Genomic DNA, 22,926 nt, shown 5'->3' with positions numbered 1-22,926 from the left:
TTGTGGGTAAGGAGTTCAGGGTCGGAACTGGAGGGCTGTAAATTTGCGTCCAGAATTTTGCACTAGACGTTGCTGACAACATGTTTTGACAAGAGTAAACCATTAATATCATTCCTTTCAACTAGCTTAACTGTTTGCACAAAGTTGTGCTTTCTGACAATTTCATACAAAACCACGTAATTGAATAATGAAGGGTCTGATCGTAGAAATGCATCCCCCGCCCCTTGGTTTCACCAGAAACAGTTCAAGAAAACACGATTTGTATGCTTTTTGTAAACTCAGTCTACAAGACTCCACCCAAACAAATTACAAATATAACTAAACTATTTCTGGCTTCTGTCGAGAAGTTATTATGTAATAAATTGCAATGTCGTGACTTGCAGACTGCTACAAAAGAACCTAATTTTATCTAAATAACTTCCACATTGCCCGATTATGCCATATTTTGCATTTACAGGTGATACTATAGTATTATGTATTGTAGTAGCTCAGAAGACGCAGAAATGAGCCCCTGATTTTTATATATATTGAGGCTAATCAAACCTAGCCAGGACCGGTTTTAAACGAATCAATCCAAATTTTTCAACTTTTTGAAAAAGCCATTCATTCTTTAACGTTCCCAAATATGATATCCTTCATGTAATGAAGCGGATGACGCATACTCTGTTTTTACAGACAACGAATGGAGCTCCTAGGTTCCGTGCCTGCGTTTACACAAGGCCTTGCGTTTACACAAGGCATTTATTTGGTTCCATGCTAGTTTGGGAAAGGCTCCGTTCTTCTTAAGTTTCGCTAAAATACGCAACTCTTGGTTCTGTTTCCAAATTGTGCTTGTTTCTACTAGTGTAATCTGGCAGAAAAAGAGCTTGTCACAGCGTCCCAAACACACTTCTTCAGGGAACATGTTATTGACATTTTGTTATATTTTCTCTTGACGGTATTTCCTTCTTGACGACATATTATACTGTAACATCTCTGTTTCAATGCGATACATAAAGCCCCGGCAAAACCACTGAGCAGTTGCACTGGTCACACACTAGACATTGCTCATATTTCAGAGTATGGACATCAAGAAAATATTGGCTATGGCAAAACGACTGAACATTGTCCAGTGAACTTTTTCCCTGTTGAAGAATGCGGGTGGGAAAACTGGCAACAGGGCATCTCTTTACCTTTGAAAATACACTTTTTATAACCCTAACCGTGTTATCTTATGAATTAGAGTGTATTATTGAAAAGTGGCTAGGACTGCTAGGTTCATCAAAATCGCCGTCTTCGTGCTCTCTGACATCGCTTTCCTTATCGGAACTAAAGCTAATCTGATCAGAAGACTCGTCGTTACTAATAAAATGCCTTTTCTGCTATTGGTCGAATTGAATTTTCACGTTGTTTCCATTTCGTTCGCGGTGTTGACTAGGATAGTTTGTTGAAGATTTGAATATGGGAAATAAATTGACGCCAAATCCAAACCATTAATCGATTGCGCGTGCGCGAACTGGACAATGTTCAGTAGAGTGGCAAAACGACTGAACAATTTCTGTACAACATCAGTGAACAAAAGAAATTTAATCCTGTCCACTGAACATTTTTGGCTACCTTCAAAATCGACTGAACAACATTCAACATCGCTAAACAAGACTGGACAAGGTGGCAAAACGACGCAACATTTACGCTGGACATTTGTCCAGTGCATGTTCAGTGAAAATGTCCAGTCGTTTTACCGGGGATTAAGATTTTAACCTGCCCCGATGTCTTTTTACTTAGCTTTTGCCTGAAGCTGGTCATGTTTTTCCCTAAGCACAAGCTATTGCTAAATGTAATACATTTAAAAATCCAAAATATAGAGTTCACTAAGGGATTTGCTCTGTGATTTGAAGCAATGAAGAGGACATACGTAGAACAAGGGAAGAGCAAGACTTCAACCAAAGGTGGTGAACAGAAATTTCGTGAGGAAAAGCTGCGAGACTTAAAAAAGGATTCAGCTACGATACAAAGCTTCTTTTATCAAGCAAAAGCCACAAACGTCACAAAAAACAGCAGGGTCTTGCTCTTGCTCCTTTCAATAAACTCATACAAGTTATGGTAAATTTATTAGGCCTATACTATCATAATTCAAATGCATCCCCTGCCCAACAGGGTGCTACACGATAAAATTTCAACAAGGGTGCCCATGTTTTCTTTTTGGGGTCAGAAATTGACAAATCGATATTATTGGGCTGCTGAAAATCATTGTGGTTTTCCGGAGGATTAGAAAATTATTTGTCACAAGTCGAGTGTGATAGAAGCTTTTCCACTTTAAATATATAAAGAACAGATTACGTGGTAATTTTTCGCAGCCAAACCTGGAGTCCTTTATGTTAATGTTCTTAGAAAAACACCTGTTAGATGACATCTAGAACGATCACATTATCAACATATAAGTTACTGTATTTAGAAAGAAAGTCAAACCAATGTGTTAAATTTTTTTTTTATTTACTTTTTAGTCAGCAAATAACATATTTAACATGTTCTGTTAACCTTATTCTGTTAACCAGCATTCATCCATGCACAAAATTACTGAATTTAAAAACTTGTTTTCCTTACAGACTAACATTTACTTGTATTTTCCGAGGAGTTTTTTATTTGCTATTTTTGTGGGCCGGTTTGATCAAAATTTTCCCGGGCCAAAAAGATTAGCCAGTCCGCCCCTGCATAGAACTTAATGATTTACAAGAAATCTCGCTCGTACATGACTTTTTTCATTTTCCTAAGAACAATGTAGAGAAATAGGTCTATAATTGGATGTTATTAGTGGACAACATTTTTTGAAAAGAGCAATTACTTTGGCGAACTTCAACTTGTCAGCGAAACAGGATGCTTGTTTTGTTTTGTTTCAGAAAAGGAAAACAATAATTGGGAATCGATGAAGATAAATTGATCCTGCTAATATAAATAAAATCTAGTAACTGAAAGGTACAAGATATTCCTGGAAACCAAAAATTTTTGGTATCACATGAAAAATTTTGATAAAAAGAAGTAGTTTAGATTATTTTGATCGTCGAAAGTCTAAGCTTAAAAACTATTTTATGGGTTGGACACTACATATATCCTTGCATGTTAAATATTCGCAATATATGGATTCGTTTACCTTCGTGTACATTGAACATATGCATTCATAACAAGCAGCAGTTATGAACCAATGAATCTTATAGTTTAATTCGTTTCTGCAACTTGGGGTGCCAAACATCAATTTGATTTAAAAAGAAGGAACGGAATCGAATAAAAAATTATCGAAATGATTAATATTTTATAGGCTACGTATATAGCAATATGATTTAAATAGCGTATAAAGCAATAAGTTTTGTAAATAGATAGAAGTAAAGACATGATGCATGATTACAGCCTTCACTGATTCAACTCTATAGCATCACTAACAGAGAAAAATGAATCAAATTTCACAATTTGTTGAGATAAAAATTACAAAGTACGAATGACAGATGTTAAAAAACAACCCAGAAATGATAAACACGTTTGTTCTACTAGGAAAGAAGACCAAAACGATGTATTTATATTTATAAGCCTAAAAAAATCAATAATTCCTGTTGCAGCAGAGTCGTCACAATGGGCGCTTTGGGGGTGTCACAACAACCTTGAAAACAATAATTTTTGAAAAAGGAGGAGCATCTGTCAGATAGTGGGGTCTGTGAGAGGGAAGCTTCGGAGGTAGGAGCTTTCGTGAGAGAGGAGCTTCGGAGATGGGAGCTTTCGTGAGAGAGGAGCTTTCGTGAGAGAGGAGCTTTCGTGAGAGAGGAGCTTCGGAGATGGGAGCTTTCGTGAGAGAGGAGCTTTCGTGAGAGAGGAGCTTCGGAGATGGGAGCTTTTATGAGAGAGGAGCTTCGGAGATGGGAGCTTTCGTGAGAGGGAAGATTCGGAGATGGGAGCTTTCGCGGGAGAGGAGCTTTCATGAGAGAGGAGCTTTCATGAGAGAGGAGCTTTCATGAGAGAGGAGCTTCGGAGATGGGAGCTTTCGTGAGAGAGGAGCTTTCGTGAGAGAGGAGCTTCGGAGATGGGAGTTTTCATGAGAGAGGAGCTTCGGAGATGGGAGCTTTCGTGAGAGGGAAGCTTCGGAGATGGGAGTTTTCGTGAGAGAGGAGCTTCAGAGATGGGAGCTTTCGTGAGAGAGGAGCTTCGGAGATGGGAGCTTTCGTGAGAGAGGAGCTTTCGTGAGAGAGGAGCTTTCGTGAGAGAGGAGCTTTCGTGAGAGAGGAGCTTTCGTGAGAGAGGAGCTTTCGTGAGAGAGGAGCTTTCGTGAGAGAGGAGCTTTCGTGAGAGGGAAGATTCGGAGATGGGAGCTTTCGCGAGAGAGGAGCTTCAGAGATGGGAGCTTTCGTGAGAGAGGAGCTTCGGAGATGGGAGCTTTCGTGAGAGAGGAGCTTTCGTGAGAGAGGAGCTTCAGAGATGGGAGCTTTCGTGAGAGAGGAGCTTTCGTGAGAGAGGAGCTTTCGTGAGAGAGGAGCTTCGGAGATGGGAGCTTTCGTGAGAGAGGAGCTTCAGAGATGGGAGCTTTCGTGAGAGAGGAGCTTTCGTGAGAGCGGAGCTTTCGTGAGAGAGGAGCTTTGGAGATGGGAGCTTTCGTGAGAGAGGAGCTTTGGAGATGGGAGCTTTCGTGAGAGAGGAGCTTTTGTGAGAGAGGAGCTTTCGTGAGAGAGGAGCTTCGGAGATGGGAGCTTTCGTGAGAGAGGAGCTTCGGAGATGGGAGCTTTCGTGAGAGAGGAGCTTTCGTGAGAGAGGAGCTTTTGTGAGAGAGGAGCTTTCGTGAGAGAGGAGCTTTCGTGAGAGAGGAGCTTTCGTGAGAGAGGAGCTTTCGTGAGAGAGGAGCTTTCGTGAGAGAGGAGCTTTCGTGAGAGAGGAGCTTTCGTGAGAGAGGAGCTTTCGTGAGAGAGGAGCTTTCGTGAGAGAGGAGCTTTCGTGAGAGAGGAGCTTTCGTGAGAGAGGAGCTTTCGTGAGAGAGGAGCTTCGGAGATGGGAGCTTTCGTGAGAGAGGAGCTTTCTTGAGAGGGAAGCTTCGGAGATGGGAGCTTTCGTGAGAAGATTTTCGTGGCTTGATCTTCTTTTGGGGGTTGGTTCATCTAATATGCGGAATCTTTCAAAAAACAACAACATTCGTGACACAGAAAACAGAATAGAAATTAACTATATGATAATAAATTACATATGAAATAACTCAAGTGGGAGGCGTAATCAAGTGAACGGATTATCGAATAACAACAGCATATTCACATTTGCCTTGAAATGAGAAACTTTAAACTTCCAAGTCACTTTTTCCACACCTGTTAACGATGCTGTTTTAAACACAACCAAGGCCACCATACTTTAAAACAGCACAACTTTACCTTCAAATTTTACATCCTTTTCGAAAGGCGTAGTTGACTCAATTAAACAACCGCAATTTGTACATATGCTTGCATGCTATCAAACCTTACACCTATTCCACCCAGGCCTGTAGGCATTTTAAGAAATTTCACTAAAGTCAAATCATTCGAAAACAAATAACCAAAGGTAAACTTCAAGGTGCAACCCAAATTAAAAAATCGTCGATAGAAATTCTCATTTTAAGGCATCAAACAAAGAAGTTAAGAGGTTCTCGCGAATTCTAGCATACCAAATATTGTTGAGGCCCCTTTAATATATTTTTACTGATACTTAATTTTCAACCATACAGATATGAAGAAAGTTGTCTGGGTGGCTAAGATGTTCACTTAGCCACTGCACAGGAGTTTCCAAAGGAGGCTCAATGCCTTGTAAAACAATTCTCCATTGATTCCCTGTGAAGTTTTTATCCATGACTTTCGTTGTGACAATTCTCATCAAGTCTCGTAATGTCAAAATTTCACCTAAAAAACGGAAATTATTCTATCTTTTCCAATTTTGAAGTAGAATTATAAAATATATTTGCAGGCAGGTGATATAAAATGGGCCTTTAATTTTATACTTGAGTTATGAACAAAAATCATTGGTAATACTGACGAAGTGACGAAGTACAGAGAAAAAGTAGTAACACCAATTACGAACATTCTATTTTCTCAACAGTTGAAAAACCGGCAAGCTGCTGATTCGGTAAGAAATGCTCGAAACATGGCAAATTTTGGTCACTTAAAAATACTGTAATTTACGTGGCAATGTTCTTCATTCAACAAAAACAAATCAAAACTTATAAATACCGTACTCGAAGACAGAAAGACCTAAAACAAACAATTTGTTCGATATCCAAGTGAACTGGACCATTTCGGTTCAGACTTGTCGCTTAGCCAGTCATTCAATAATATTATTTCAAACAGTCCCACTTTACCAATCATAATTAATTGTCAATTCTAGCCAATGTTTTTGCAGATATACCAGTATAACTCCCTTCCAAGTCAACAATATTGCAGTTGTTTTTCCGATTCTATCTAAAATCGCGCAGGCTAATCGCACGAAAATTCCGTCCATCGAGTTCTATTTTAGGCAATACTTTGAATACATTTCACCAACCAAAATACGTGTCCAAAGCAAACACTCTTTTATAACAATATTCAGACTCAGAATTAACCAGTTTTAACGAATATCTTAAAAAAGTAACCAAGCCTCAGCTACAATATTCTTGCTTTTTAGCAGTTGCCTGTTTTGCGATGTTTAGAAGAGAGAATCGCGTGACTGATATATCCCGCTAATTCAAAAAGTGTGGGTTATTCAAAAAGAGGCAGGCTATGGTCTCATGAAACCATGTCAGATTTGGAACCTTCTGAATGAGAATAGGAATGAGGATAGGATATTAAATGATTCAAATATAATTACAAAAAAACATTTGTTTGAGAAGCATACCTTTATCAGACAAGGGTCGAAACAGCAATTGAATGTATGGTCGATCCGACTTAAAGAAATTCAAAACAGTATGAATCTTTTAGAAAATACCGGACATCGTCACGTAATCAGTAACTGAAATATCTCTCTAATTTCTTAGAGGTGGTTAGATCAAACATCAAACTGTGCGGTTCAACTATTCTAAATATATGAATGTTCTATATGAACGTAGTGCAACATTACGAATCATCTTCAATATATATTATTCACTCTTCTTTATCAGTCACTTTCAAACGGAGTAAATGAAAGAAACTAAAAGATAATAAAAGAAACTTGAAAACATTTCCCAAAGCAATTTTTACCAAACAACGAACCATATTATTGCATATATGAATATAATATTTGCATATCACAGTATAAATTAACACTTTGAAGCTCAACAGTACAAAAAAAAGGCTAGCCCACTTAAACTCTGAGAGCTGCATGAATGTATCAAGTCAATACATGAATATATAATGTATGAAATTAATATTACAGGAAGTGCAAAAAGGCAAATTAACCCCTGAATAAGAAATAGAATAAACAGTTTAGACACACCAGATAAACTTTGAATGGGATATATTTAAATGTTTCTCCATTGAGACGCTCCATAAGGCGCTTATTGACTGACCAAAACTGATCAAATTTGTCTAAAATGGAACAACAAGACAAAGCATGTGAAAGAAGGCACCAGGGTGATAGTTAAATTGCTGTATGTATACGGTTTTTCTTTCGAGGGCTGTTTCTATGAATTTCTATACAAGTGAAATTGTTATGTTTCAATTATTACGAAAAAGCAAAAAAGTACTACGAAAACATCCTTTGGATATTGCCAGTGCAAGCTTTAGAATAGCAAAAGAACATTGCAGTTTGTTTGCATACAAATACGCTATTTTCCTCTTCAACGTAAAGATTTTAAAACCAAACTAAAAGGTCCAAAAATCAGGCAAAACTCAGTTACATGCTTCCATTTTCAATATCCTTACACTCTTGAATTATCATAGCTCTAAAAACTGCAAAAAGAAAGGCAGTACCAGTAAATACGGTAGAAGCCATTCCTTATTTGTCAAGCTTTTCACTTCTCTTAGATCGTAAGTCTCTACGCATTTTCCCGCCATTATTATCGCTGACGATTAATTTTCACGAAAGGCATGCTGATATGGTAGGCCACTTTTAGCTTGGGAGAATTCAAAACTGAATAAATTTAACATTATTGCTTTCAATTGGATTTCTGTGTTTTTTCGACTTCAACATCAATTTATATTCTGCATAATGCTACCTTTTTTAAATCATTAGTAAATAATATATTATGTGAAAGAAGAAATAATTACAAAAAATATTGTCAATAAAATTTACAGCATTTAATACTTAAGAATGAAGTGGCATCTCTCAGCAATACTAGAATTGTGTCTAGAAGGAAATGAAGATATTTCTCATTATTTTACTTACCACTACTCAACCCTTTTACTTACCACTACTCAACCGTTTTACTTACCACTACTCAACCCTTTACTTACCACTACTCAACCCTTTTACTTACCACTACTCAACCCTTTTACTTACCACTACTCAACCCTTTTACTTACCACTACTCAATCCTGACCAGAGCTGTTTGTGATCTCTTTTCTGCATTGCATTCATTATTTGTGATCTATGCTTCAGGTTATCTGCCTGCAAATATAAACTAACATGCAAAAGCATCTAACTTGCACAATAAAAGAAAGGATATAATAGCATTCAGCAGCAACTACTTTAATCAATTTCAAAATAAACCAATATTCAAAACATGGATTTCATTTCATGCTTGTTGGACAAATTGAACTAATTCCGTAAAATAAACTTAGAAAATATGTAATCATGGTGGTTACCTCTTTCAAACAAGACATGAAATGAGATTCGACAACTTCTTTAGTTTGACATCTGATAAGTTCTGTTTCAGGAAACCTCTGCAATATTTTTATAAAAAGAAAAGGATTGTATTTTCATGAACATAAGTTGATTTATCCTCAAAGCTATTGGCTTATTCATTTCTGTCTGATATCCTCTACTTAGAATACTCTTCAAGATTTTCATATTTCTTCAGTTCAAATTGCTTGGTGAATCCCATTAAAATTAGACATTTCTTAAAGGATATTTTAGCTGCATTTTTGAAATAAAAAATTAACCTATTGACAATGATCCTTGGTCTTATGTTTGGCTTATACAGATGCCAACGTTCTTCCAGTATAAAAGAATAATGTTCTATAGATCCAAATTGAGCTCAATATATTAATTTAGATATTTTTGCTCTTTGTCCTTATGTTTTTATTCTTCTGTTTACAAACGAGTTTCTTTTCAGAAATGACGATGAAAACAGATGAAAATATAGAAAAAGTAAACAAATTCATAGTGCAGGTCTAAAACCCTAGATATGGTTTTAATACCCTTCAAATTGGGCTTTCATTCTACCCTAGTTGGCACTATACAATTTTAACAAAAGCTAGTTGTACTCATTAGACTTGCAATGTTTTTAAAAAGAAACTTTTCTAGGAACCCTTTAAAACCAAATCTTAAAAAACTTTCTTATAGTTTTGGTCTATCTCTATGACAAAGGCTATAGCCCTTAATTTTAAAGAGTGCAAGACCTATAAAATATGAAGAAATTAAATTTGACACTAGCAGCCAATTTCTTGATATTTTATCTATTCATATTCCCTAGCTTTGCTGGAGCGCCTAACTAATAGAATAGGGTAAGAGCTTCAGCATACCTTAAAATGAACAGTAATATTCCAAGGCAATGTATCACTTGAAGCATATAAATCAAACAAGACGCCAATTGGATAATGCCTGTAACAAAAAATAGAAAGTATGAAAGAACTTTCCTAACTGTGCTTACAAAACAAACATACCTGACCTGACCTGACCTGACCTGACCTGACCTGACCTGACCTGACCTAACTTGACCTTACCTGACCTGACCTGATCTGGCCTGACCTGATCTGGCCTGGCCTGATCTGACCTGACATAATTTGACCTGATCAAACTTGTTCTGACCTGTCTTGTTCTGACCTGACCCTGACCTGACCTGACTTCACTTGATGAGAAACAACTTTTCTCATTAAAGAAAACCTCACCAGACCTGACCTGACTAACTGATGAAATATCCTGTGATTATCATGATTTAAGAGTCAAAGATAGCAAACCATATTTCCACTAATAAAACACTTGCTTCATATTATTGCCTTTTTTAAATGAACACATCCTTCCAATTAATGCCTCAACTAATAACCGTTTTGTGGTTTTATATGACAAATTTACAGAAAATACAAGAATATTATGAATATCACTTTAACAAGAGTAGCTTAATAATCTAGACATTAATTGATAAAAATGATTTGCTTAATATTTGGTTACAAATTCAATAAACGCCATCATTTATTAGAATTACATAGAGTTTATGAGTCAGTATGAAGGGCCTAGAAAACCCTGAGCAATAGAGCAAGTAATTGATCCCTTACAACCAATGCTCAGATTAGCAATTCATGGCCTCCCTACATTCAACCGTAGAGATAAACAATGTATGCACCCAAACATAAAGCCCTGCAGATAACCCCAGCCAACAGTGCAAAAAGGTTATAAACCCTAAATGTTTTTTTTCTAAAGAAGCAGAGAGTAGTTTATTTTGTAAAATGCAAGCAGCAAGCAAATACCAGTACATACCTATTAAAAACCTAAGATCAAGAAGGCGACACAAAATTCATTGCTTCTTAACCATAATACAGGCCAACCAATTAAACAAAAAAATGTGTTTCTTCCTCTCACTTCTGGTCCACATCTGGATACATGTTTCTGCCTATCTTTGTGACATTATCCAAAGTTTTCATCTGGGGAGTGTCAGGCCAAAAGTACTTTGCATGATATGTTTCAGCTATATTGTGTTATCTTCAAATCTTGCAGTACCAATAGCTTACTTTGGAAATAAACTGTCCCCACATTTTTAAGAGACACATCACTAATTTGGTAACAAATAGAGCAAACAAGTATACAAGAATGTCACCAATGATATGCTATATGCAGTAAATCATCTTTCTGCAGTATCAAGGAAAAGGGGGTACGCTTAGGAAACAAATTTATACAAAAACGGAGTGCTACTTAAATCCTGCTAAATTTGACATCTTTGTCATTTACAATATTTTCTTAGCAGGACTGTTTCCACAATAACTTTACTCCTCAAAATATTGAAATACTTTGACAAAACCAAAAAACAAAAGAAGAAGTCGAGAAAGAGTGGCAAGAAAGAAACTCGCATGCAAACATGAAAGGCAATGAAAACTGTAGTAATGCTTCAAATACTATTGGATAAGTTAGAAATAATCTATATTTTGAAGAGAGCTCCCTTACCTGGTACTTTTATCAATAACATGTAAAAATGATGCTAATTAGAAAGGGTCTTAAAATGGAAGACATACCATTTAAGAGGTTGTCCTTGGTATTCCATCCACATTTCATCAGAATCATTCTGATTTGCAGCAATTTGAAAATGTCTACACATCTTGTCAACAACCAGTGGAAAATAGCTCAGCCTTGGTACAAGAACCTCAATAAAAATAAACAAAATTCATTTTAAACTTCAAAATCTAGCAAAAACTTCTGAAGATAACAACAATGCATATCTATAAACCAGCACAGCAGTGGTACAGAAAAATGTCAACCATGTTCAATACTGAAAACAAGATATCAAACATTCCCAGCAATTCTGAAGATGTATCACATATAGGGAGGGTTTGAGCTGCTTTGATCGTCAAAACCTTTGAAATATTTTCAGGTTGACCATGAGGCTTACAATTTTTACCATCAAACTTAGGGAAGTGGTAGGGTTGTAGTTAGAGAGCATGGTGATTGGTGGAAACCTAGCATACAAAAACTAGACACTTATCCATGGCTAGTAAAACTTGGAGAAAAAGGGCAAAATCCATTAACCATAAACATTACAAACAAAATATGCTTACATTAAAATTTAATTCAAGGTTGACTTTGGTGATATCTAGTCTAGATGCAAAGTCAATCACTAACAAACACTCTAATACAAACTATCTAGGTGATTATACAAATAAGAAATATATTAATAGTCCTAAAACATCTACATATCTCTTACAAAATATACAGCTGCCAAATCTGTCTCTAAATTCCATTCTTGGCATTTGTTTGTTGCAGAGATAACTGGTATGGGACTTTTTTCCCTATGAAGAGATACCTATGGATTCCCCATTGTGATAATTTTGGTGCAGTAAATTCTAAATGCTTGAATGTCTTTGGTGAGAAATTACTTCTTTAAAATTTGACTATTCATTGTTGAATGCAATTTTTGCCCTTCCGTGGACTTTTGGCTTATAACCCAAATGTCATTGCTTTTTAAAAGTACCCAAAGGATCACAGTCCTGGTAATATGAAAATTTGTTGCCGTGCTGGTGGTAATTGCATGCCTTAAAATGTTAAAGATACTGCCTTCCCATTAATGTGCTAGAAACAGAGTGGAGTCATTTGAAAACAAGTCATGGGTACAAAAACAGGGTAATGGAAACAGGGCTGTAAAGAGCAATTATGGCCCTAAAAATGCCATCAAGATAATGCACACAAAAGAAACTTAAAAATTACTTTAAATTAAAAAGATATTGAAAGAAAAAAAATAAAGACAAATAAGTCAAAACATGGCACTGTGCATGTGATAATATTACCATGATTGCAGTCATCAGGCCATTTCTGTTCAAAAAATTGATCAATGGTGTGTGATCTATATAAGATTGGCATATTTAAATGATTTGGCATCAGGGGTGGTGGGTAGTGATATTAACATAAATAGGCACTCAAAAAAATTGTTTGCTTATGAATGAAACAAATTTCTATTCTAACAAAAACCATAATGAGCATATTTATCTTTTATCAATGAGCTTTTAGTCAAACATCAGGTCAATAGTTTCACAATTTCATTATCACGGACTTTGCGAAACAACCAGGTTAGTGTTAACCCAATGATTCGGCTCCTTTGCTTTTGTGAATAAAAACTGTGCATGCTTTGGCTTTGGAGAAATAGTTCCCAGATTCTCTTAATGTGGCCAGAGACTACTATGTAATCGGCAGTTATCTTTAAAACATGAAGCACTTATTAGTAAACCACAGAACTAAACATCACTAAGGATGTTTTCACTGGTTTCGTCGCAAGGTAAATTAACTCACTAGATACATCTGGATATGAAAGAGAAGGGTAGACCTCAGCCTAAAGTGGTGATAAAGAACAGATCCTGTGAATCTGTGTATCAAGCATATCCATAGATGTGTGAAGATGAAAAAAAGAATACTTTTTTGGTTGGTCTTGTTTAATCATTGGTGACTTATCAACAGTAAGTTAGAAAGAAATAACTTCTATACACAATGTAAATATATCATAATAATTCTGTCAGGTTTCATTAAAGAGTCAGCTCTTGTGTTAATATAATCACAGTTCTATTAACGTGCCATTTAGTGGCTAAAAGAAAAGGCAATTAGCCCTCCAATTAAAAAGCGTCACATAAAAGTGGCCTCATCTGTGCAGCCCCAGCCTTTATTTTGCAATGAAATTTGCAATGGATGACAAGAACAGAATTTATAAAAACAATATTTACCTACTATTTGTGGTAACATGTTCAATATCAAATAAAATTGGCATTTCAATGCAAAACATTTCAAATAGACTTAATTTTGTTTTTCTTTTAGATGAAAAATAAAAGTATCTTTTGTTCTGGAAAACTGATTTTTTCAACAGGAGCCAGTTTAGCCCATAAACATTTAGCAAATTACATGGCATACAAGCTCCATTCATTAAATTTTTTATAATTAAGGTTCATTTTACAAAAGTATCTACTTAATTTAGAGAAATGCATTTTTATTCTTATCTTCTGTCTTTTGATCACTTGCAAAACTGAATGGCTCCTTACATCGAGCATTTTCTTGGTGCCCAGTTTCATGCCCGTTTCAGGAGTGGATCATAGAAGCTATTGCCAACCCCATATTTCTGTGCACCGCTCCTGTTTGACACATTAGAAAGTACTGCATGGTGTTCTTTTAAGTAACATGGTCAAAATATAAAAATTCTAAAAATATATCTTTATGATGTTACACTAAAGAAATCAATGGTACTCACGTAAAGCTAGAAGAATGCTCAATTTTTATGGAAACAGACTACACCTTGATTCAATTTCCCCATCACTGAGTCATTTTTAGGTGGGTTTTCTTTGTAAATGTTGTTAAAAGTGATCATACATAACTTGTTTCTAATATATTTCTCTAGGTCAAAAACTGTATCAGAGTATTAAATAGCAAATTAAAGTTCATTTCTCAGGATAGATTATTTAAATGGAAATTCAGAACACAAATAGTGCTGAAAGCTGCACCTGCAGTCAGGCTGGAAACCTGCTTGTAGCTACTCTGGATTTCTTGAGCTTCCACCAGACTCACAATATCAAGCAAACCATATATATATATATACACACACTTAGTGAGCAAAACGCAGGTCATGCAGGTTAACAAAAGGCAGCTTAAATCGTCGGGTCATAATTAGTGGCCATAGGCCTGAGGATCTCAGCTTATAACCGTTTGCCTAAAAATCAGAAGTCGGACGGATCTTTGGTAGAAAATCTGGCAGCAGTAGGCAAACGTTGGCTAATCTAACAACACTCTTTTTTATAAGAACAATTGCATAAGAACAGAAGCCTCATAATTGGTTAAAAGTCAAGAACAAAGAATAGGAACAAACAAGACCTGCCCTACATCAGAACTGCGTCCCAACAACTACGTTTTTGAGATTTTGTCCCGATCTCAAGAGAATCCATCGTATTACGTTTTATCATACAGGGGCTCCGACACAGGTTGGAAAGTGGGGGAGGAAGGGCCAACAGAAAATTTAACAATAATAGCAAAAGATTTTGAAAAAAGTCTATTGTTTTGGAAAGAAGCGCCGAGGGGGAAATAGCGCAGACCAGGCCCCTTCCTCATGGTTACAATAACAGGAAATGAGTAGAAAAGACTAGAAACAAGAAGAAACAGAAGAAACCACTTGGAAAAATTTTAACTGCGGCACAATTTTATTTATTAAGTGGAAATCCTGCATTAATAGCTATGATAGTAGAAGTTGATATGGTAATTTTGTAAGAGGAATTAAACTATGAAAGCCTGATATGTAGTGCCAGCATTGTAAGAGCAAATCTCACTGGCATTGGGATTAACATGGAACAGCTACTGGGAAGGTTGAGATAAAGCAATTCTAATTCTCGGCTAATAATCAAGCCTTTTTCCCCCTGAATTCAACTGCTTTAGGAACTTACCGAAACTTTATAGAGGTTTCAGGGTTAGGCTCCCAAACAAAACATTGTTCAAGAAGTAGATTGTCAACCTATACAGCTTGTTCCTCGAGTATATTGGAGTTTGTTCTTTTAGTTTCTGTTGCTTTTGCTAAAATTAGCATTGTAGAAACATAAGTAAGCATTATCACTTGGTTTCCGTAGCCTCATCTAAGACAACAGCTATTGCGGTGGAGAATGACATGCCCGAAAAACTTAGGCAACTGTAACGAAGATGACATTGCCCACGTGGATGGATAAGCTTGCTTCGTTTTGGAGATTTAGTCGTTTCTGCAAAGTCACAAATCATTTCATATTGTTTCCTTATCGTTTCTTCTCATTTGTATTCATTTCTTGTTGTTTCCTGTTGTTTCCTGTTATAGTAAACGCGGTCCCTTCCTTTGCGGAGGTGCTGTCATAGTCAGAAGAAAAAAAACTTTTCGAGGGGCAAATCACTCTTCGTGAAAATCTGTTTGTTTGATCTGAAATCCCTGAAAATCCTTTTGTTCTCGTGAAAATTTTGGTTAATATAAGCTAAAGCATAACACCCACATCCAGAAATCTATCTATTTACAACCATCAAATAGATCAATTCTAATTGTAAGAGTTAGAATGTACTGTGAGGTGGTAAAAATTGCTTCAATGAGTGCATTTTCCAGCCATCTTGGAACAGAAAGAATCGAAATTTATTTGTGATTCATGCTGATATCAAATATATTTGTGGATAAAACAGTTCTTGATGTTTTCCTGGATTTCATTATGCCCAACACATTAGCGGGTGTCAACTTTCATCGAACACCTCATTATGTTGCGCAAAAGTCATAACAGCAACGTAAATAGGCTGTAAGCCTGAAAGCTTGTGCCCATGGCCACTAGTCTTGAACCGCACGATTTAACCTGCATTTTATCAACCTGCATGACCTGCGTTTTACACCTGCCATGATGGAAAATAATATTATTACAAGGTCATCAGTACCTTGTAAACGAGTAGATTGATCAGTCAAAACTGACGAAAAAATGTGTGAAGTTGAAACTGATCAGTAAAAACTGATCGTGTACATTACCTTTAAGAAAATAAGGTGAAATTCCACTAAAAAAATTGAAAACAAATTGACCGGTTTTCATTGAGCATGATTTTAGCAAAGTTGAACAATATTAGATAATCTTGGGGTATTATCTTTCAAATAATATGCTTCAAATTATTTGCTTTAATCTCCACCAAGCCAACACGGGGTGGGGGAGGAAGTTGCTAAAAGGGCTTTATCGCTAGTGAAAATCGGCAGAAAACCAAACAGCAACTTGTATTGTTTCAAATCACTGTAATTCTGTGCCATTGAAAGCACATTTGGGATTTGCTTGCTCTGTGCAAACCTAAGACTACTGTTTAATACGAATCTATGGCAGAGAAACGCCAGGCAGCGCCCCCAGCACTCATACATATCATTCCAACGAATTTAACCCAAAAAGAAACTTTAAAGATGCCTTCAAAAATTGCTGCATTGCTCGCTTCACTTACATAATACGGTTCTGGTTGCTCCACAGTTGTGATTTCATCCTGACTCAGACTAAAACAGACTGGTAGTTTGCCTTCCCAAACCTCTCTGAGAACCTCTCTGTCGTCGGCCATGTTTGCTTGGCCTTGCTCGCCTCGTTCCCGTGTAGTGGTTAATTTTACAACAATTTTTTACATACTGCTAAATTTAAGATGATTAAATAACAGAAAATGAATATTTACATATAAATTTCATAACAGTAACTGTTTGTTACAAAATGAAACTGTAGGACAAGTGGAAAAACTCATTAGAGCTATCTAGCCGCTTTCCCCTGTTTGACGTGAATTTATGTAACATTTAAATCTGAATTTAATTTCAAAGCTAAAAGCGGTCAAAATTAAAGATAGATGCTTTTATATCATATAGTATATTCAAAATTATTTATAATTCCACAATGATAAGCAAACAGTGTTAAATTAAGTCGGAAAAGAAGAAACAAAATTATAATACACTGAAAAATTAAATAATATAAATGTAAAGATGTGGATGCGAAGTAATAGTTTGCATAATTAAAATAAATTGCATAATTAAGAGTTGGCTAAACAGTTTATCAACTCTGGTGAATAACGTTTTAGTTTTATTTTCTTTTACTTCAAGGGGCAAGTCGTTTCAAGTTTGTAAGCCTTGAAAAATGTTCGACTTCCTTTTGAATCAGTTGAGACCAAAGGGAGTGAAAAGTTTTTGTTAGCGGAATATCTGGTTTGATAATGATGAAAAGAAGAGGTTTTGGTAAAGTATTTATAAAATTGCTTATGATTTTCGAACAGGAATCTACATTCTTTTTATTTGTATACAGAATCAAAATTAAGAATTTTTAGATTTTTGAAAAGAGTTTTGCTACAAGTTATTATCTTTGCTACAAGTTTTAATTGCTTTAAGTAGTTTGCGTTTTATAGGTTCAAGATTAGTGGCACTGCCTGCCCCAATTCAAAATACCATAAAGAATACGAGGTTGAAGGAAAGAATTGTAAAGAGATCCAAGAGTTTTTCTGAAAGCAACATAGCGTGTTGTGAAAAGAACAGAATTTTGGCAAAAACAGGGGGCATGGTCACATATATTATTATTTTTTATTGAGTAATATTGCAAAAAGTAAAAGGATAAGTTTTCCCATGTCCTAATTTTCATAAGATTTCTATTACTGATTACGAAATGGGGGGAGGGGGTACTGTAAGATCTTCAAATGAGGGGAGAGGGGGTAGGTAATTACTGACAGGACGTGATAGAGAATTTTTAAATAGAGCATGTTATTTTTGTTAAAACTTAACATTATTTTTTAGTATCGTTGTAGCGGCTGTATCATCAAACTGTACAACAATGATAATCAGGAACGTTACTATTGAGGGAGGTTGGGAGTAGGGAGGGGGCGGAAAGATCGTTCAGGAGATTAATGAAGGCGGCCACCATCGTTGGCGGCAACAACTTGCAAAGAAGACGTGCTAGGGATGGTCGGAAAATGCATCCAAATATTTACAATACACTATAGACTCATGGAAAATCCTTGAGAATACCTATAAACTTTCTTCCAAATATGGCCCCAAGGCCGTAGCGAGACAGGCCTTGTTTGGGTTTACTACGAATTTGCCGGATTGAAAACCATCCTCTGCAATACATTGTGTCGATTCACAACATCTATTTACATATTATCATCAGACCTTCCAACCCTTTAGATCCATATATCGGAACAAGCCCAAGATATAACTACACTGTCCGGGGCGGCACCCCTTGCCGCCGAAGGAGAAAAACTTTGAATTTTAATGCTTCCAGTTTGCTGGAAAATTCACTTTTTGAAGCACTTTTTTAATAACGCAAGCTTTCTCTTCAATAAATATCCACAGGCTGAAAGCTATTTGATGGTTTTAATCGATTTTTCGGGTTTCGTTGTTAAATATTTTAGCTTATGCAACACAATTTTCTTCAGATTGGGACATAATCTCTCCGCTTGTTCTTCCTAGCATTTCTTTTCATGAAAGTATTTCATAACTTCTTGCACCCTCTCAATACTTTTATGAAATGGCGCCTTATCTGAACTTCTACCTCCAAGCCAAAATTTTTTGACAGGCTCCTTAAAACACTCCCCACACCCTACCTCGGTACGCCCATGGTATCTACTTTGTGTAAAAATCATTTAGATTTAGCGTGAGATGGTGTTTGACGATCGTTGCTCTGTACATCAAAGTGAGTATAGAAAAAGAAGTGGTATGTTGAAAGGTGATCCTTGCTCTCTTCGAAGCGATTTATCGTGGATTTTTATACAGTGTCTGCTTTTAGTATTGTTGTATTCTTTTATGTAAATTGCCCTAGTTCGGTAGCCATTATAACGTGAAAATCCATTTTGGTGCCCCTGATATTTGATCGGCAGGGGGGGCAATTGCCCCCCTTGCCCCCCTGCCAGCACGCCACTGCCCAGAGTGGGGAGAGTCGCCAGCTCTCTGTAATTCCAGGCGTAGGAATCACGAGGTGTGGTCACATCGAGAGGAAGGACCAGGACACTGCTCGTTAAGCATAGCTTCTCAGTGTCCTAAAAACTACCTTCGCATGCTAGGTACCAACAAATACAAATGAATAAACATGTGGCCATATCTCTGCCATTTCGTAATACACCTGCCTGATTTTGCAAATTTACAGGTATTTCATGATGCTCTTTCAGGTTATGGAATCCAAACTAAAAAATTCTAAAAATAGATTTTCTGACGTCATCACTTTAGGACTCTCTATCGGGTATAGACCTACTTTGATACTTTCCCAGCTTGACCCAATCAACACGAGCAAAAAATCTGTTCAAGGCAACTGTCATTGCACAACATGCCTAGACTTGTCCTTACCCAGAAATAGAAGTACCTCTATATATCCAGTTGCAGATAAACATTATCATTTCTTCAGCATCGAGTAAATGCATAAAATTTTGATAATCAAGAGGTTTTTATCTAGGGGAGAGCTCTCAAAGATTTGCCTAAAAATGGACGAGAGACACTGTTTTGATGATAAAATCAACTCTAATATTTTTAAGAATTTCTTCTCCAATTTAGCTACAGAGCTTGTAAAGAAGCTACCTAACCCACCTCGTAGATTTGGTATAGAAAGTGTTAAAAAATACTACAAAAAGCTGAATCTTGAAAATGAAGGATTGAAACTTCACCACACCAACCATGATAACGTCTTTAAACTCCTGGAGGGAATAAATCCTTCAAAAGCAGCTGGAACCGATAATCTTGCAGGGAAATTCCTCAAGGAAGGTGCATCAATACTAGCAACACCAAATACGGAGCTATGCAATCTTTCAATTTTCCTAGCATGCTTCCCCGACGATTGCAAACAAGCGAAATTGAAACCAAAAAATCATCGGCCAATCTCACTTCTGCCCAGGGGTGGACTGGCCAAATTTTTGGCCCGGGCAAATTTTGATCAAACCGGCCCACAATAATAGCAAATAAAAAGTTTTTAAATTCAGTAATTTTGTCCACGGATGAATGCTGGTGAACAGAACATGGTTAACAGAACATGTTAAATATGTCATTTGCTGACTAAATAGTGAATAAACAAAAATTTTAACTCATTGGTTTGACTTTATTTCTAAATACAGTAAGTTATATGTTGATAATGTTATTGTTACGAGCGTAAAGTTTTTGATAAATGATTTTTATAAACAACTTTTATGGTAAACAACTTTTTTGGTAAACACCTTTTCTTCACTAACACCTGTTTCTTCGTAAACATGTTTTGATTAACCGAGACGTGTGAACATAGTGGTGCTACATGAAGAATGGATTGTCAAGGGACACAAGACAGATTACTATAAAAGTTGTTAGCTAACTACTCATTGCTCACTCAAGTTTTACAGTTTTAGAGAAAGTACTTGTGTTAATCATAGATTGGCACTCTGTCTTTTTCTCTGTTTGATTTCTGCCAGCGATCGCATTGTTAAAGGAAGTTCTAGCTTTTCGGTCACCGCAAGCTACCCTAACGAATGCGTAAAAATACAACAGAAATCAATTGGCGACGAGGACTTCACATAGAGAAGAATCTTTCATCTGAAGAATGGCAAATGAAAAGTTGGTCGAGCTTCTTGAATTGCAGCAAGTTCAACTTCGACAACAACAGGAGCAATTTCAAAAGCAACAAGATTTACATCGGCAAGAACTGCAAGCAATGATGAGGGTCATTGAAGGGTTTGGACGACAACCAGCAACAAGCAGCGATACAGCAGTAACTACTAACATCACAACGGTAATTCCTAAATTTCAGCCCTTCGACAGTACGTCAGAATTATGGACTGATTATTGGAAACGCTTTCAGACATTTTTTGGTGCCCACTCTGTTCAAGATTCAAAGAAAGCACAGATTTTTCTGACAAACCAGAGTAATGCTGTCTACAAATTTCTGTCAAATATGGCATCACAGCTCTCGCCCAGGAAAGATGTCAATGAGCTACAAATGGACGAGATTGTTGACATCATGCAGAAGCAGTACGATCCTAAACGATTCGTAGTCAGAGAATGTTTCAAGTTTTGGAGCTCTCTTAACCGCAAGCCGGGTGAGACGATTCAAGAATTGGCAGCACGTATTCGCTAAGACGCCGCAACTTGCAACTTCTCTGCAATTGAAGATCCTCAAGATGAAGCAATGAGGACACGTTTTATCTGCTCAGTTGGCAATGAAGCTGTTCTAAAGATGCTGTTCAAAGAAAACGATGACAGACTGACCTTCACACGAGCAGTAGAATTGGCATGTGAGACAGAAGATGCAGCTCAGGTGGCCGATCGATCTTGCAGATGCTTATAATCAGAAGAAAGTCAACAACGTCTTGCTCTCAGTACACACAGAGGAGTTCTCCTGCAAACGCGACTACCATTTGGAATCAGCTCTGCACCTGGCTACTTCCAGGAGATAATGGAACAACTGACATGTGATCTACAAGGGGTAGCAGTATATTTGGACGACATCTTGGTCAGTGGAGAAAGTGCTGATGATCATCTGCAGAACCTGAAGCAGCTTCTACAACGCCTTGAGGAACATGGATTGCGATGTCGGTTAGAGAAATGCAGTTTTGCTCAGTTATCTGTGGAGTATCTTGGGCATACGCTTACACCGGAAGGAGTAGAAAAAGGAAGCAAAGTTGATGCAGTCAGAAACATGCCAGAGCCCACTGACGTCACTAGCCTTCGATCTTTTCTGGAATCCGTTCAGTTTTATGGGAAGTTCATTCCAAATTTGTCCACAATCACTGCACCTTTGCATCAGCTGACTAAGAAAGATACACCTTGGAATTGGAACAAGAAAGCACAAGAAGCATTTGACAATTTGAAGACAATTCTTTCAAATGACACGGTACTTGCACACTACGATCTTTCTCAGCAAATTGGAATTTCATGTGATGCATCCGCCTGTGGAATTGGAGCAGTTTTGTTTCACAGATATCCAGATGGAAGTGAGCGCCCTATCAGCAATGTTTCAAAATCATTGACTGATGCTCAGAAAAACTACAGTCAAATCCAAAAGGAAGCTCTCGCTATTGTGTTTGCTCTGAAAAAGTTTCATCAGTTCCTGTATGGAAGAAGATTCATACTTGTCACAGACCATAAACCTTTGCTGGCGCTTTTTGGTCCAACAAAGCCGACTCCAGCTCTTGCAGCAAACAGATTGGCGAGATGGGCTCTCACCCTCAGTCAATACGACTACACAATAGAGTACAGGAAGACAGATGAACATGGAAACGCAGATGTCCTCAGTAGAATTCCCATTGGACCTGATGCCAATTTTGACAATGGGGAAGAAGTTAAAGACATCAACACAGTTTGTTTGATACGTTCAATTGGAACACAACTAAGTCCGACTCAACCAGGAGTAGTGAAAAACGAAACAGCAAAAGACCCGATTCTTTCAAAACTCAAACGATACATTCGTGAAGGTTTTCCTCCAATGCCAGACAATGATGAACCAGAATTGCGTCATTTCAGAAAGCTCGAAAACTCACTTACAGTTGACAATGGAAGTGTTTTCAATGGATCACGAATTGTCGTTCCTGAGGTACTTCGAAGGCAAGTTCTTGATCTTCTTCATTTGGGACACATGGGAATGCAGCGCATGAAACAACTGGCACGATCAGCAGTTTACTGGCCGCACATAGACGAAAATATTGCGGATTTGGTTAGAGGATGTACAAGCT

General features: G+C 37.0%; 1 protein-coding gene across 2 annotated transcripts; it reads right to left on the bottom strand.

The window, feature by feature from the left end:
* Window positions 1-5,145: 5,145 nt before the first annotated feature.
* On the bottom strand, window positions 5,146-16,896 carry LOC135693729 (autophagy protein 5). 2 transcript variants are annotated; one of them, XM_089111241.1, is made up of 9 exons: window positions 16,726-16,896; window positions 11,307-11,434; window positions 9,606-9,684; window positions 8,727-8,804; window positions 8,445-8,529; window positions 8,227-8,268; window positions 7,417-7,508; window positions 6,841-6,889; window positions 5,146-5,873 (listed from the first exon to the last, which is right to left on the bottom strand). In XM_089111241.1, exons 1-9 carry the CDS (start codon window positions 16,834-16,836, stop codon window positions 5,683-5,685), a joined length of 855 nt encoding a protein of 284 aa, XP_088967367.1. In that variant the 5' UTR covers window positions 16,837-16,896; the 3' UTR covers window positions 5,146-5,682. The 2 variants fall into 2 exon arrangements, with proteins under 2 accessions (XP_088967367.1, XP_065068357.1); XM_065212285.2 differs by lacking the exon at window positions 8,227-8,268 and having other exon boundaries at window positions 16,726-16,883.
* Between the last annotated feature and the right edge of the window lie 6,030 nt (window positions 16,897-22,926).

Source organism: Rhopilema esculentum, chromosome 11 (genome assembly GCF_057945365.1).
Source record: "Rhopilema esculentum isolate cy_ngs chromosome 11, ASM5794536v1, whole genome shotgun sequence".
Classification (NCBI taxonomy): domain Eukaryota; kingdom Metazoa; phylum Cnidaria; class Scyphozoa; order Rhizostomeae; family Rhizostomatidae; genus Rhopilema; species Rhopilema esculentum.
This window is presented reverse-complemented; position numbering and strand designations above follow the sequence as displayed.

Bases quoted from the DNA above. Each gene is read 5' to 3' on its own strand.
- LOC135693729 (XM_089111241.1), bottom strand. From the start codon at position 16,836: ATGGCCGACGACAGAGAGGTTCTCAGAGAGGTTTGGGAAGGCAAACTA. The intron at 11,435-16,725 runs GTAAGTGAAGCG...ATTTTTATTGAG, and splicing joins AGCAACCAGAACCGTATTAT to GTTCTTGTACCAAGGCTGAG. The intron at 5,874-6,840 runs GTATGCTTCTCA...TCCGTTTTTTAG, and splicing joins TCGACCCTTGTCTGATAAAG to GTGAAATTTTGACATTACGA.